Source organism: Oryza sativa, chromosome 1, assembly GCF_034140825.1.
Source record: "Oryza sativa Japonica Group chromosome 1, ASM3414082v1".
In the NCBI taxonomy this organism is placed as follows: domain Eukaryota; kingdom Viridiplantae; phylum Streptophyta; class Magnoliopsida; order Poales; family Poaceae; genus Oryza; species Oryza sativa.
In genome coordinates, this window is record NC_089035.1 from 11,637,230 (window position 1) to 11,654,848 (window position 17,619).

Sequence of the window (17,619 nt, forward strand, 5' to 3'; positions counted from 1 at the left end):
AAGTGTGTATCCTCTCTAGCCGTTCGTTCAAAATTATTGGGTTCATGCGGACTATTCAAAATTTTGATTCTATCATAAATTTTTAAAACAATTACAAAATCATAATCATAAGACAAGTACTATTTTCAAAAATGAATTCAACATCATCCATAACACTCATCTTCTTTTCTCAGCTCGCGTCCCATTCCTATTATCTCCGTTCTCCTCCTCCCTCCCTTCCTTGACGACTTTACCCCATAGTCGCCGTCCTCCTCCCTCCCTTCCTCGACTACTCCGCCCCATAGTCGCCATCCTCCCTCTCCTTCCCTTCCTATGATCCCATCTCCGATCGCCAGAGAACCAATCGATGCCTTCCCTAATGTCAACAGTGTCTTCCATCTTTTTTCCCCTTCACTCACCAGATCAGAGGGCATCAATGAGAGTGTGGTGGACGATGAGGTTATGGGACCACCGAAATTGGTGAGGTCAGCAAAGAGGAAGGCAACTACGGTAGCAAGATCGACTGAGGAGGAAGAAGAGAGAAGAAGCAAGGTATCAAACCTCATACCTCGGGTATCATCCATGATACCCCGTGGTATCATCCATGATACGTACTTAGGTACCAACCGATACCCATAGATACCAGGTTACCAAGTACCAGGTATCAGGTATCATGTCGTGAGGAGGAAGCTCGGGCCGTCACCCGCCTAGCCGGTGGGTGAGCCATTTACCTTTGACTCCTATTTTCTTCCCCCTTTCTCCCCTCGACACACTACATCCTCTCCTATTGTTGATGACGTTCACGAGGGAAGTAGTCAGCTAGCATAGCTGCGATACCAAGCAGGCTCCTGGCTGGGGAAGACGCCATCGGCGTGGTTTGCTCGGAGTAGTTGCTGCAGCAGCGCTCCGAGCCAGTTCCTTGCTGTCGACAGCTGTGGCAGAGGAGGAGGCAAAATCACGTGAACAGTGTGAGGGACAGATTATCAGGTGTTTTAATTATCCCGTGACTTTCATAATGCCACAGGATCCCGTGCGGTAGCTGCCCTCTATTAAAAAAGTATCTAAATCCTTATAAGGTAAATTAGATTATCAAAATATATAAACAAAATATTATAAAAATATTTTCTGCATGAAAGGATAATTTATCTAAAGACCACACTCCTATACCTTACATATCATCCAAATTGACATCAAAATTATGAACTAATTATGCGCATGGATTTATACACCAATATCCATTTACACCTATGCACAAATAACAGATAGACTGAGGAAACATATACTTATATGATGATCATTTGAAAATAATTTCAAAAAAGTTATATGACGATCGAATGGGAATGGAGGGAGCATCATTTATTTTGTTGTGAGTTATTTTATCAATAAAAGTACTTTAAGTATGATTTATATCTTATACATTTGTACAAAATTTTTTGAGTAAGACGAATGATCAAACATGAATCAAGTAGAATATTAAAAAACGGACGTAGTATGAACATTAACAAGTTGGGATCATGTTCATCCTTTATACACATGAAGGATAACTTTGGAATTATTTTAGATTCTACAACATACCAAATATAAGTAAGTTATAGGAATAATTAAAGTAAATACCAGTACGCTAGATCATATATGGCAACTCTGACACAAGTTTTGCAGCCATGGGCATAGATATAGTGACTAAGACCTACAAGAGATTAACCACCAATCAATATGACAATATCCATACCAGACATGGAAATTTAAAATGAATTAGATTGGATTTTCAAACCCTAAATATTTTCTAATGAAAACACGAGATGGGAGGTGGAGGAATAGAGATAGGGTGGGTGTGGAAGTGGGGGTGGGGGGAGGGAGTGGACCAGTCTTGATGAGCTAAGAATAATACTAATGTAGTAATAAAGGTTATCAGGAAAGAGGTGGGATATCATACGTACAATCAGTTTAGTTGGGCTTGAGCATTAATTTTTGTGGACATGGGGCACATGGACTATGAGCTACAAGAGAAATATGGCAACGAGCAATTCTCAAGTAAACATTTGCAATAAATTTGTTTAGCCTTTGGAACACAAAATTTATTTCCGCACAACCAAAAAGAGGGGAAGGGATGAATGAGGTGTGATTCGTGTGAAGGGTGCACAACTCATTCTTGATAAGCTACAAACAATTTGTACTCCCTCCGTCCCAGAATATAAGAAGTTTTAGAGTTAGACATGGTTATTAAGAAAGTAGGTAGAAGTGAATGGTGCAGGGTTGTGATTGAATGAGTAGTAGAGGTAGGTGGAAAAAGTGAATGGTGGAGAGTTGTGATTGGTTGGGAAGAGAATGTTGGTGTAGAAGTTGTTATATTTTAGGACAAATCCTACAGGCTAAAAGTTGTTATATTTTAGGACGGAGCGAGTTTTACATTAATTTATTATACCTACTTTTGGAATAAACTAAAATGCAGGCCACCACATTCGCACATGCTATCTTCTAGTTTGCATCATAAGCAATAAACGGTCCTGCTATTCATCCCAAGGAACCATGAAAACCAGCTAACAATAAAGCCCTCAAGAATATGGAGCCTACTATCATTTCAAGCTAGGACAATATCAGGTTATATATTCAAGTGCTTACCATACAATCATGCAGAACATGAATTCTCGTTTTGTTTTTTCTTCTTTCTTCCTCCAGACCTTCTCTAGGACAATAGCTTAGCTTGGTCCGTCTACATGCTCTTCTTGTCTATTGAATATATATATTTTTACCGATTTTATAGAAATATACACGTTTAAAAAAATTGGCAGAAGTATACCATTATCGCGGTGTGTGTGTGGTGGGGGGGTGGTAATTGAATTCGCATCGACTTTGCACGGTGAATGCGCAAACTCGTGATGTCATCACGAGTTTGTATGATGAATGCGCCACTACGTGCAAAGAAAATAGAGAGAATCTATTCTATACCATCATAGTTTAACAATTTACCATTGACTTTGTCTCTTTCTACAATATACCGACGACTTTATCAATTGTTCTACAATACGACATTGGGTTGGGCTTATTTTTCAACACCATTTAGCAATTAATTAAGTAACACCATTTAGCAATTAATTTATTGGCCGTAGTTTATTTAATTATCATCGTTAGTAATTAATTAACAACTGATTCATCATTAGCAATGGAAAACAACATTCCACATTACCTCCATCCATGCGAACTCGTGCGTGCGGCAGCAAGTTCGTGTTCCCACTTAGCAACGACGGTATATCGGAATTTTGTTATAATTTTTTGAAAACGTGTATATTCTTGTAAGACCGGTGAAAAAGAATATACCTTTAAAAAAAAATCTTGTTGTCTTAGTGCCCTACTTTTATTTTGCTTTTCTTTGCTCCTCTTTCCCATCGCTCGGTCCTTCCAATTCACTACACCAGATCCTCACATCTCTGACGGGATACCTGTGACGGGCAAACGAAATGGTCACTGATGACCGTCACCTCTGACAGGTCATACGGGATGCCGTCATCGGTGAGGCATCCGGCTGCTACCCGTCACAGGTAACTAGTCACCTGTGACGGGTTGAAAATAGAACCCGTCACAGGTGAGGTTACCTCACCTTAAATGGGTTTAAGTCCTAACCCGTCACAGATGACTAGTTACCTGTGACGGGTCGCAGCCGGACAGCCCGTCAGAGGTGAGGTTTACTCACCTCAAACGGCTTTAGGTCCCAGCCCGTTTGAGATGACTTCTGCCACTGTATATATATGTCTCCTCTCCCAGCGGGGCCCACATGAGGAGATAAGGCCGGCCAGCTAGCTCCCTCTTCTCCACTTCTCCTCTATCTCTTCCACTTCTTCTCTATCTCTCCTCTCTTTCTCTGTGCCGTGGCGAGGGGAGGCGCGGCGGCGCCGGGCCGGCTGGTGCGGCGGTGGCCCGGCCGCCAGATCCGGCAGGGGCAGGAGGGGAGGCGCGGCGGCAGCGGCGGCCCGACCGCCAGATCCGGTAGGGGCAGGAGGGGAGGCGCGGCGGCGGCCCGGCCGCCAGATCCGGCAGGGGCGAGGGGAGGCGCGGTGGCGGACGACGGATCTGGAGCCGTGGCGGCCGACGGCGGGAGGGGAGGCAGCCAAGGCCCGACGGCGGCAGCGGTCTCCACCTCCGTCGCCTCTGCCGGCGACGCCTCCAGCTGCGCCTCCACCTCCACCCGCGCTAGCCGGCCGCCACCTACACCTCCACCTCCGCCGGCGCCTCCTCCCGCCTCCCGGCCGCCAACACCACCAACGCCTCCCCTCCCGCCGTCGGCCACCCCCGCGCCACCGCGCCTCCCCTCTCGCTGGATCTTCTTCGTCCCTGAGCTCCGGCGGCCGCTTCTTCATCCCTGAGGATCGGTGGTGGTCGCCGGTGGTCGCCTCGAGGTGGTGGGCGCCAGATCCGGTCTCCAGGTGGTTGGGGACCACCGGATCTGGAACCCCCGGGCTCCGACTGTTGCCTCCTTCACACTTCGCCAAGGTTGCCAGTCGTCGCCTCCTTCACCATCCGAGCTCCTTCGCCGGTCGCCGCCTCCTTCACCTTCTTGACGTACGAGCTCAGATCCATTGCCAGCAAGTCCTCTTTCACCCATGTATTTTGTCTTGTGTTGTTCATATTGTTCCAATTGTTGCTACTGTGATTGATGATTCTGAGTCCTATGGTGATTGAGATTCTTGTGATTTTGTTTTGTGATTGGGACAACTGCGATGGAATTGTGACGATTTTTTTGATTTGTGAATGCCAAATGCAATCGGTTGAAATGAATGTGATGGTAACCTAGGAGGACGGTGTTTCTCTTTTTTTTGCCCCCCTTTTATCACACCAGTGACGGTCCCAATTAGTTGGGCCGTTTGAGGTGACTCTCACCTGTGACGGGTTTTGGTTGGGACCAGTCAGAGGTGACTCTCACCTGTGACGGGTTTTAGTTGGGGGCCGTTTGAGGTGGCTCTTACTTCTGATGGGTGTTCACCCGTCACAGGTGACTCAAGTCATCAGTGACCACTAATCTCTGACCGGGAGCTGAACCCGTCAAAGTTGAGGGTTTGAGCCCGTCAGTGCTGACCTGATCTAGTGTAGTGATTATAGCTTCAATGACCTCCATGAGGCTGTGCCATGGCGCGATTGTAAAGTGGAGGGGGTGTAGGGAGAAGGACGTGCGGAGCTAACAAAATGAGCGGCCACTAATATAATATAGCTGCATCGTATTAAGAGAACATGGCACTACGGCTGCGTTCGGGAACCTACTCTCTGGCACGCAAAACGGAGCAGCGATTAGAGCGTGATCGTATTTGGGAACACCATTTTCAAACTTTTAAAAACATGGCACAAAGTATTTGCTAATTTTTTTTCAAAAATGGATTAATTTGATTTTTTTAAGCAACTTTCGTATATAAACTTTTTAAAAAAAACACACCGTTTAACAGTTTGAAAAGCGTGTGCGCGGAAAACGAGGAGAAGGAGTTGGGAAGCTGGTCTGCCGAACGCAGCCTAATACTTGTGAATTGTGAACAGCTTACTGGTAAATGAATGATTGAACACGTACAATATTATAGTACTTTTGCAAATGGTAAAATCAAATGAAACAAAAAGGGGCCTGAGCTTTTAGAAATGGAGGGAATTTCCAAGAGGTAGCTAGAGAGATAGGCATGGCTCTTTTGCCTTTGCATCAACGTCTAGCACTGTGAAACCGATAGGAAAAGCAACCTTGTGGCAATAATTGAGGCTCGGGCGACAAAAACTTACGTAACGGCAGCGTTGACGCAAAGATTCCCCACAAGCTGATCGAGAAGAAGGCAGTACACAAGTGACACACCAGCAGTTCAGTTCAATCCAAAGGCACAGTCTCAGCAATCATGCTGCTACGTACGACATGTTTCTTATCCTAGCTAGCTACCATGTACAAGAAATATCCGGTGGATAACCTTTATAATCCAAATTTCATTTTGTATATGCAACTTTTCTAATCTTGGTTTACATGCAGAATGAAAATTTATTTTGTGTTGCAAATTTTAATAATTTGTTAAAGAGATGAAGTTGCGATTGACCAAGTGAGCATTATTTCCCCAACCTTCCGTGCTGTTACAACTTTTCTGTCGTTTTCACGTAAATTCTTCAGTCCGGCAAGAAAACTTTAAAGATGTATATAATGGAAGCAAATCAATGGACGGTAAAGAAAGAACAAAATTTGAATCCTTAGAAACAGGAAAATTGGAGGAATACAATGTTTGCACACATCAATCCATATGAATTTTTTGAAGAGGCTTTATCAGTGGATGAAAAAATTCTTATGTTTTCTCTATACAACTTGTAGGAAATAAAATTTTCCTTTGGTTTTCCTTCAATCCTACTCACTGAATGACACTCATACTAATTAATCCTTACTAATCCAAATCCTTTGGTTTTCCTTCGAAACGAACAAGCCCTTAATACAGTCAACACCCATAATTTTATATCATAGAATCTATCTTAAATTTACCAATTAGATTTATCTTAAAAAGCCACACGTCAATAAAACTTCCACAATCCCTTCCCATGGACATGCATATACATAAGTATGTACCCTCTTTTTTCTTGTTCTCCCCTTCTCGGATAGATGAGACGGAAAACCAAATTAATAATTCAAAACCCATCTTAACTATGCTTTAAGTTTGTAAAAGTATGTTATCTCGAGTTATATTCTAACTATGTGCATGTCATCAAAACAAACATGAAAATTTCAAATAAATCAATAATATATATTATATAATCATATATCACTTAGTGAGCCCAGCGAGCCCATATGACCCGAATAAATTAGACCCTAAGAGCATTAGTGATTGAAGTTAATTCTATATCACAATATATTCATAATAAATAAAAAATATGAATAAATGAAAGTAATTTTTATATTTTTGACTTATTATAATTTTAGATTTGTGGTAGTAATTAATTTTCTGGAATATCACTAAGGTTCAATATTCTCTGGCACAGTTTACTTGTGCATGTATGTATATAAAGTTATAAATGATGATCGACAATACAGATTATATCATCCTATACAACTTTATCAACAAACATAGCTAAATACGCATGTGATCTTCTTTAAATCTGAAAAATCATACATGTCCACAGTAAAAAAAGAATAGAATTTTTAAATATTAGAAAAAAAAACTAAGTAACATATGCCATAGTAATTAAATAAAAAGATCACTTTTTATTACCGATGTTTTAGTTTAGACCATCCTTTAACTACTGTTTTCATTTTGGACCGGGTAAACTTACCTTTGTTTCACTTTGGACCACTCGACTTTCTTCTCAAGTATATGAACTGTCTCAATTACACTGGTTTCTACTTGTCAATGAACTCTCATAGTTATATGTAAGACTATTTTTTTTTGGTATATGGCAAGTTGAATGTATATAGATAAAAGAATCAAGAGTGGTCCAAATTAAAGTACCACAAACGTAAAAATACCTTCAAAGTAAAAACATTGGTTAAAGGGTAGTTCAAAGCGAAATATCGATAACAAAAGGTGACCTAAAGTGAAATTTACTTAAAATAATATCAGTGGCTAATCTCTAGGACATATAGGTATAGAATATTAATTGTAAGTGCATTAAAAGTGTAGAACTCTCCTACTAGATTTGTTGAAGTCACTAACAAATTTGAGATAACATTAGACTCTTAAAAAAAAGATAAAACAACAAATGCTTAATACTCTATTAAGTTTTAGCTGTCGGATGATTTATGTGACTTAATTTATATGTGTATTCAAGTTATAGCTAGGCCATCATACAGAAGGGGAAAAAAAGTCATACAAGCGTGTTATGAAAAAAAAAACATATGGATGTTCTAAAAACTTGTATTAAATCGTTGCAAGGTGAATAGAATCGTAGAGATGATAACTAGCATCAAGTTGCACTAGGTTGCTAGCCAACCAATCACGGCACTAAGCAGAGGTCATAACGAGCCACAAGACAAACAAGCGAAGCCTAGCCTTGTATTGAACCTTATTTGAACTCACTTTTATATCTATGTATTATTATTTGTGCCATTTTTGTTTGAAACAGGCCGTGGAGTCACAGATCGAAGACCAACCGAGCTATAGATAAATGTCATGGGAACTTCTAAACTTCATATTAATCAGAACCCATCATATTTAGTTAATATTATCGGAATTGCTATAAATATAAATATTAGAAAAAATTCGGTACCACTATCAACCATGAGAAAAGTAGCTGGAGTCACTAAAAAAAATTTCAAAGAATAATAAGTTTTGTATTATCCAAAGATCCCAGCTTTTGTATTATATCTTAACTTGATAAGTGCAAACAGACTTCCAGTTATTCCTCCGCAAGCTAAGCAAGCTTTGAAGTACTAACTAGATGATGTGAGACTAACTGGATATATGAACATCTTACCGGGACTTTATTTAGATCGAAAACTAATAAATTTTAATCACCGGAAAAGAATTTAACATTTAGGGTGTGTTTGGTTGCTGGGCGAAAGTGGGATAAGGCGGCCCGGAGGGAAATATTCCCCTCAGATGCTGGATAGAGCGATCCGGCCGATTTGGCCGGATGCAGCCGCCCGAGGCTCGGGCGAGCCGGGCGAGCGAGTCGTGTGACTCGCGTCACCCCTCACCACGACGACGCGAGCGAGGCGGCGGATAGGGCGGCCGGCGCGGGCGACGAGAGAGGAGGCGAGCGCGGCGGCAGGAGGGGGTGACGAGCGCGGCGGCCGGCGAGAGAGAAGGCGAGCTCTGCAGCCGGCGCGGGCGACGAGAGAGGAGGCGAGCGCGGCGGCCGGTGCGGGCGACGAGCGCGGCGGCCGGCAAGAGAGAAGGCGAGCTCGGCAGCCGACGCGGGCGACGAGAGAGGAGACGAGCTCGGCAGCCGCCGCGACGACGATGAGAATGCGGCGACGATGACAACGATGCGGGCGGCGAGCGCCGCGGGAGGAGGTGGCGGCGGCGGCGGCCGGCGGGAGGAGGCGGCTGGTGGGAGGAAGCGGCGGCGGGAGGAGGCGAGCGGCGGCCGGCAGGAGGAGGCGGCTGGCGGGAAGAGGCGGCGGCGACGTGCCCCAGATCCAGCCGTGTTTTTTTTTCTTTTTTCTTTTTTCTATGTGTATTTATAATGGAAATAGTGGTGTAAAATTGTATCATGTATTAATTTGATGGGGGTATATTCACCATCTCAAGTGGAGAGGTGACCACACCTACAAATCCATCATACTCCCTCCAACCCAAAAAAAATTGGATCACCAAATCCACCTTCGTCCCTACATCCAAAAAAGAAACTGGATCGCCATATTCACACAACCAAACAAAAAAACTGGACCGCCATATCCAACAAAATATGGACCGCCATATCCTATCCAATCTTGACCGGGAACCAAACACACCCTTAGAAAAAATAGAGGTTCCCGCGCGTTGTAATTGTGTGGGCTACCTAGTTATCTTAAAAAATATGCAACGGCCATTTAAAGTTTAATTTGCATATGTTCTTTAGGCCGTGCATCATCCATGGGTCTGTAGCGCTGGAATCATTTTTTATTGTGCTTGTAGTAATAAGTGCTATCACAAAGAAGGAGTCGTTCTTACTTTTAGGATTGTCTTTAGCACTTTTACTGTAACATTGTCATGAAAACAGACAAGGAAGAGGATTTTGGAGCACTTTTACTGTAACATTGTAATATGACAACCACAAGTTCTTCCACTTCAGTACATCAACGTTATTCAACAATTATGTGGCGAGACAACTTAGTTGCCAACTTACTGGAACTAATTTTTATATTATTGTTTGACAAACCAACTCTTGGTGAAATAGTTAAAGAGTTTGCCCAAGACTCCACCTATCAAACTTCAATTCTTATTATCTAATTTTACACACACTTGCCATATGGTCTACCTCTATATAGCCTAATTTATGAGTACTAATTAGGGCGATGGACCTTTTTTTTAAAGGGAAAACAACACGTGATTATGCCTTTTCATTGAATATAGCGGGAGAAAAATACTACCTTCTAGAGATAAGAAAAGAGAAAAGCTCTATTCACTATACAGAGTGGGGCAAAAAGTCACGTAAAGGTTTTGCTCCTGCCATTGCCCAATTAGGGGGATGGACCTATGTGTGCTATTAATGGCATGAGTGCTTGGGTTGTCTTCCTTACAATTCCACTAAAGCACAAAATAAATCAATTTTGCAAAAAGTTTATAGGAGTGCAGCATGTATAGGTTTTTAGTATGGGAGAATATCCATTACGGTCGCTGAAGTTTCGCTATGAGATCATTTTAGTCCCTGACCTTTCAAATTGTCCAAGCAAGCCCTTAGATTTTATCATGTGGACATATACAGTCCTTGGCTCATCGAAAATTACCATGTGGGCATGCCATGTCATCTTTCGATGCAAATATATGATGAAATGCCCAATTTGCCCTTACACATATCATAGGGAAAAAAGAGAGAAAATGAGAAAAATACAAAAAAAAAGTAGGTGGTCTTGCATATATCCATTAGAGTTTTAACATTGAAATGCAACTACGTCCATAGAATTTATTTGGCATGGTAATTATATATTTAGTGGTTGTAGCTAATTTAACTTTGTATTTATAATCCAGTGAAAAAAGTTTGCCATATATCCATAGTTGTATTGAGCAAAGTTTGTAAATTATTTTATTCTTGTATGGTATATGGAAGGGTAAATTGGACATTTCAACATATATTTTGCATGAGAGGATAATATGGCATGTTCATGTGGCGATTTAAGTGGGTCCAATGATTATATTAGCTCACATGACAAATTATAAGGACTTGTTTGGACAATATAAAAGGTTAGGGACCAAATTAATCCCGAAGCAAAACTTCAAGGATCATGTTGGCTATTCTCCCTTTTATATCAGATATTGACCAAAGAATAAATAAACGTGATATGAAAAGCAACTCTATTTTTTTTTAAAAAAAAAGAGAGTACCAAATGGTGCATTTCTGAATAGAAGATCCTCCCGTACGTGTTGGCAGTGGTCAATATTAATTATAGCATCGGAATCTGTAGTTGCTGTTTGGGTAAAATTTGATAGTTTTGGTATCCCCTAATGTGCCACAAATTCACACTAGAAATGATTGTGGGTACTTCCTAATACTCCCTCAAGATAAAATTACTCAATGAAAGTGAAAGGTTTGATCTTCTCATCTTCTATTCTGCTCAATCTGACCGTTCAAGGTTCATACGGGATGGTGTGCATAGTACTGGTGTAGTTGATGAATGACTTCGGAGGATTTAATCTTATCATTTGAACTTCCGTTTTTTAGAGAGAGTTTGAGAAGCATATACTCCGGCATAATTTTATAGTTGCTGAAACTTTAGTGGGCAACCATTTTTTTAGTAATAACGACATAAATATATTTCTGTGCCATTTGATTATTTTCCCTAAAAAAATGAAAGGAGACAAGCATAGACCGATGTGACTACCACATTGAAAGTTATAAACCTTATGGCATAAATCTGGGAAACTCAATCCAGGAAGAATTTTCCTTTCTGCTCGCATATACATCATAGCAAGTAAGAAATAAACTCTACTTTTTTTTTCTTCCTACAGATGCCACATTACCGTTGATTAAAAAGAGATGCTATTGTTGTGGGATGCTCCCTTCTAAGGGAATTGTATTCCTATTATGCGATCCCTTTCTAAACGAACTTATAGGATATGAAAACTTTAGTCTTACTTCTATACAATAAGTATTTTCACAATTCTTGAGAAAGTACACCATTCTTTCTAATATTGATTTGCATTACCTCCTTGTACTTTAAAAAAGTGCTGCAAAATAAAATTAGAAAAAGGCGGTACAAATCCTTAAGATGATGCACCGCTGCACAAGTCATCTTTACCTCTGGTTCGTAAGTGCCTGTTCTCCCGGTTATACAACCGGGAGTCCAAATTCGAGACTAAAGATAGATATCTTTATTCCCGGGTAAAATAACCGGGACAAAAGTTGATCTTTAGTCCCGGTACTAAAAAGAAGAAAAGCGGCAGTCCCGGTTGCCACTTTTTTTTCATTGTTTCTTTACCAGATGCGTTTTTCCTTCTATTTTCTTCCAAATCGGATGGGATCTATGCATATCCCCCAATAATCAAATCCCCAATCCCTAAATCAAAATATAACATCTCAAACTATATATACATTCACATCACAGATCCTAAAAAAAATACCACAAATCAAATACATCACATATTGCATCTCAGATACATACAATAAATCACAAATTCTCAAAAAAAAATTACACATCTTAATGGAATCACAAATTGCAAAAAAAAAACAAACAAACGAATCGGCCGCCAACCGCCTGCTCGCCGCCGCGCGTGGGCCTGCCTGCCGCCGCCCTCCGCAGTCGCCGCCGCTCAGCCACACCAGCGCCTGCCGCCCACCGCCACTGCCCTCCACAGCCGCCGCCACTCGACCGCCCACCGCCGCTCGGCCCGCCGCCGCCGCCCTCCGTAGCCGCTGCCGCTCGACCAGCCGCCACCACCCTCCACAGCCGCCGCCGCTCGGCCACGCCGGCGCTTGCCGCCCTCCGCCGCCGCTCGATCTGCAACGAGAGAAGGCAGGAAGGAGAGGATAAGGCTTGAAGGAAGGAGAGGATAAGGCAAAGAAAAGAATAAGAGAGTAAAAATAGAAGATGAGGAGTTTGAGAGGATAAGTCATAGGGATTATATATGGTACATCGAATTTTAGTCCAAGTTTGTGTTATCAACCTGGACTAATCTTTAGTCCCAGTTGGTAACATAAACCGGGACTAAATATAAGATCTTTAGTCTCGGTTAGAGTCTCCAACCGGGACCAAAAATCCCCTAGGGGCCTGACAGCCCATGACAGCACATGAACCGGGACTAAAGATAGCACATGAACCGGGACTAAAGATGATGTTACCAACCAGGACTAAAAAACACATAGTTCTATTCTGCTTATAAACTGGGACTAAAAACCATCTTTAGTCCCGGTTTTTATTGGAACCGGGACTATTGTGGTTTTTGGCTGACCGGGCAAAGAAGGTTTCTCCAGTAGTGATGGTATATCTTGTATGAGAAAATATGTAGTGAAATCATCAAAAAAGTAAAAAACCCTTAAAAACCGAACCTAAAAGTTATCTAAATTTGTAAAAACATTAGTAGAGATAGATAGGTATAGACATAAAATACATTCCCATCAAATCTTAATTGTGAACTCAACTTTATTTGGAGGATAAAAAGATAAATTTCTGGACAGTAACATGACACCATAAATTTGTCTTTTTCGTTCCTTTTTGATAAAGTTGAGACTAAACTTAAGATTTGGTGGGAATATATTTCATGTTTATACGTATATCTAGTAATTATTTTTATACATTTAGATATTTTTTTAGATCTAGTCTTCACATATTTGATAGCTTTTTTTATTCTTAATCGGTCTCCTAGTAAAAAGTAGCAATGATAACTTGACAGTTTTTTTCTCGAATGTGCAGGAGAGCTGTGTAATACTCCCTCCGTCTTTAAATATAAATGATTTTGGTTAAATGTGATATATCCTGATACAACAAATCTGGACAGGCTTAATATTTAGATTCATTTTATTAGAATATGTCACATCCAAATAAAATCGCTTATATTTAGGAACGGAGGGAGTTACTTAATAGATAATCGCATTGTTACACCATTAATTAATGACACCTTTACATGCCTGAAAAGCAAACCCTTTTTTCCATACTCAAAAACAAACCCTTTGTTTGTCTGCATAAATCCAAGGGCAGACATCTCCAACTTGCAGAAAATTTCTACTGTAACATGTACTGAAAGCCACATAAATTTTCTATTGGGTAAATATAGCAAACAAGAATATAGGATGAGGTTTAATCAGGATCACATAGAGAGACAAATACTTTTCTTTAGCCAATGGGGATTCTCCAGAAGCGGATATCCTCCACCACTCAAAAGAGCTCCTCTTTTGACCAAAGGAGCCTCCACCTAGCTATTATCCTTTCATGCTTTTATCTTGTAGCAGCTTGGCCGGTCAGTGGATATTCCCACCATCTGCACTCTAATCAACGAGAGTTCCCAATTGCATACCCAGATGCCAACTCCTGAGAGATGATAAAATCTATCTGAATATATATATAAACCATGCAACCACATCCAGGGACCCAAGAGAGTATATTTTTTGACTAGTTTGGCTGGAGAAAATGAAATCCTCAATTGTGTGTGTATGGAGAAACCGATCATCTATGAGAATCTGTGTGTAATTGCCTGATTAAGCTCAAACCCATTATTTGACAGTTGACACACACATTATATAGTAAGATAAGATGATATACCCAAATCCGAAGATGAAGGGAAAAAAAATCTTATATATAACTGCAACACTAGGCTAGCAGCTCCATCAATTTCCAGCTCATAAATAAATTTACCACAAAAACCGTAAAGTGGTATTTCCATTTGTTCAACCAAAAAGCTTTCTTCCTCCTCATCAGCTTTATATAGGATCTTTTGGGAAAAAAAATGTTAACACATGCGGCATTTCTGTTCTTCCAAAAAGCCCAAATAACTGCTACAATGCCCACTCTCCCTACTGTGAGTTATTGATGATTCTCACTGACTCGCACAATGTTTTGGCCTAAACTTAACATTCCGACAAAGACCACATATATAGCACCATATGCATTCGGAAATACCAAAACGAAACATAATCCAGTAGTATATCGAGTCCCATGGAAATCGATTGAAAGCAGGGATTCCTGGTTATCCCATGGCAATAATTGCATCTACGTACTGTTGATGATGTTCATATGTAGAAAACGATATAACTGAAATGTTCCCCGGCTGACATCAGTTCTAGATTTTATTAGATTCTGAGAAACGACTGATGAGAATCTGAGAAAAAATAGACTTTTCTAACTTTTCTATTTCTCGTTTATTTTATAGATTTTATAAGTACATATTATTAAAATCTGTGTGAGAATCTGAAACTATTTGTCGGAGCTAGAGATTTATTATGAAAGAGCTTCTGGTTTTTAAGTTCGCTTTTTAGATTTTGTTACTATATACTATTGGAATCTATGTGAGAGTATGAACTATGGCCCTGTTTGAACTTGCTCCAAATAAAGATTAAGTATGAGCACGCAAAACGAGAAATACATTAATACATGGTTAATTGAGATTTAATGATTTCAAACTTGAGAAAATAGATTTATTTGATATTTTAGAACAATTTCTATATAAAAAGTTTCACACAAAATACACCATTTAGCAGTTAAAAACATATTAATAGAAACCAAGATAAAATTATGTATCTTAATAACAAAAGAGAAATGGCCTATTTAATTCTGAAAACCACTAAAGAACAGGGCCGAGAAACCTTGGGGCAAATGAGACACCAGAACTGAGAAAACCTTGCCTTGCCTAGAAGAACCCACTTGCGGGTACGACTACAACATAAGGAAAAGCAGAGGAGGTCATGCCGGGATGGAGTAACACACAGGGCCCCTCTTTTCACTTTCCAATGATTCTTTGGGTGACCCACACAAATTCCCCTCTAAATATTCCATCTCTCCAATCCCTTATATAAGTGCAACTACTTGCATGGTCCATGGCTCCAAGCTGCCTAGCAACAAAGGTCTTAATTAGGAGCTCTCTCCATTAGGATCCTCGAGCTTCAGGAAGCTATCTCCAACAAAACATACACATTCAGATCAACTTCAGTGATGGCTGCAGAATCAGAGGTCGGTGACTGCAGTAATTCCTAGAATTAACCTCAAGAATCTCTTCTTTTTTGTTTCACACACTGTTCAATTCAGAGTTGATCGATGTGCTAATGTACCTGTGACTCGAACTGTACCTGCAGACGCCGCGAATAACAGAGCTTCATGTGAGGATGGACTGCAATGGCTGCGAGCACAAGATCAGGAAGACTCTGCGTGCCATTGATGGTACAGAATTAATTCTCCTCTTTTCTTCAGACAAATCCATCTAGCTCAGCCTCATACACCCTCCATTTTAAAAAATATTAAATCCTGACTATATATCTGAACATATATTTGTTCGGATTCATGGCTAGGATTTGATTATTTTTTCCAGGACGGGGGAGTACCTATCTGAAAATTCTGAAATTTTAGCATTCTGAAAAAGTGAAAATGCACTTATCTGCAGGTGTGAGCGAGGTGTACGTAGATGCAGCGAGCCAGAAGGTGACGGTTGTCGGGATCGCCGACCCGGAGAGGATCGTCAAGGCGATCAGGAAGACCAAGAGGGTCCCCACCATCTTCTCCCACACCGACCCGGCGGCGCCGCCGCCGCCGCCGGCCGAAGGCGAGGCCGCGCCACCGCCAGCCGACGCGCCACCGCCGGAGGAAGCACCGGCCGCAGAGCCGGCACCATCAGAAGCGGCGCCGCCGCCGCCGGCGGAAGCCGACCAGGCGGCGGCTCCCCCGGCCACCGACGCCACCGTCATACACATGGTGCACGACTACCCGTACACCCACGACCACCACCACGGCCACGGCCACCACCTGTTCGGCCGGGACCACTGGCCGGCGAGCCACCATCCCGCCGGCGGCATGGTCAACTACGGCGGCGGCGCGCCGTACTACGCCGCGCACAGCTACAGCCACAGGGCGAGCCCGTACGTCTCGGAGTACGGCTACGTCGGCTCTCCGGCTCACCATGAGGGCAGATTCTACAGCAGCCATGATTACTACTACCCTGCAGCTGCTGGTGGCAGAGGGAAGGGAGATGGAAGCCAGATCACCTCCATGTTCAGCGATGAGAACCCTAATGCATGCACCATATCCTAATCAACATGCTTTTGCCTGTCAAGAAGTAATTAAGGTGGGGTATTATATAGTATTGATGATTAGTGTTAATTAAGATTACTGTAACATGAGATTTATGTAAAATAGTATTAATTAAGAGGGGTGTAAGTAAGATAAGGAAAAAAGGGGAGCAATAAGATGCTTAACTTGTAGTAGTGGGAGATGATTTTCCTTGGCAATCACCACTATTTTTTTTTTACCGCCGTCCACTACACCTCAAGAGAATCCAACAAAGCTGTGGTCCTGTGTATATGATGTGTACTTGAAAAAAAAGTGGCAGAGACGTCACAGTATTTCCAGGCCAAATCTAAAAACTTTGTCCTGTCTAGCATGTTGGGAATAGAGACATTTTTGTATTCTCTTGAAATATATGTACATCTGATTTGCATCGCATAAATCTAGAGATCTTATCTTCTGAAATCTAGAACGTGAGGATTTTTTTTTTTTTTTGCTTCTTGCAAGGAAGAAACTGGTGTCCATAAAAGGAGGCAAAACATTTATATATCCAGTGCAGTTTGCTGAATTTTCAGTTCAGATTGACAGACCAATGGGATAAATTCCAGTTCTTCATGGAGCGGTGTTTCAAGTAGTACTAGGAACAGTACGAAGAACAGGGAAGCTAGGTGTGTACTGATGCAGAGGAGAATTTGATCTGACATGAGTATAGTTTCTAGTGAAGGGAAGTTTTCAGAGCAAATTCAGGAGACCAAACTCGACCGACAGGATGGAAGGTGTTTAACAGGTCGACGAGAAAGAGACATTTCTGTGTAATGATAAGCTTAAAGAGAAGTCAATGGCTTTCAGACTTTATAAATCAA

At 41.5% G+C, this 17,619-nt stretch overlaps 1 protein-coding gene and 1 long non-coding RNA gene across 2 annotated transcripts; one reads left to right on the plus strand and one right to left on the minus strand.

Annotated features, from left to right (window-relative positions):
• Window positions 1–15,360: 15,360 nt before the first annotated feature.
• Window positions 15,361–17,221, plus strand: LOC4327761 (heavy metal-associated isoprenylated plant protein 6). The gene is made up of 3 exons (XM_015766027.2): window positions 15,361–15,712; window positions 15,835–15,919; window positions 16,140–17,221. Exons 1-3 carry the CDS (start codon window positions 15,695–15,697, stop codon window positions 16,781–16,783), a joined length of 747 nt encoding a protein of 248 aa, XP_015621513.1. The 5' UTR covers window positions 15,361–15,694; the 3' UTR covers window positions 16,784–17,221.
• Window positions 15,374–16,140, minus strand: LOC112938747 (uncharacterized). Its single transcript, XR_003242019.2, has 2 exons — window positions 15,811–16,140; window positions 15,374–15,720 (listed from the first exon to the last, which is right to left on the minus strand). It is a non-coding gene; the product is annotated as an uncharacterized lncRNA (long non-coding RNA).
• Window positions 17,222–17,619: the final 398 nt, after the last annotated feature.

Bases quoted from the DNA above. Each gene is read 5' to 3' on its own strand.
- LOC4327761 (XM_015766027.2), top strand. The intron at 15,920-16,139 runs GTACAGAATTAA...ACTTATCTGCAG, and splicing joins GACTCTGCGTGCCATTGATG to GTGTGAGCGAGGTGTACGTA.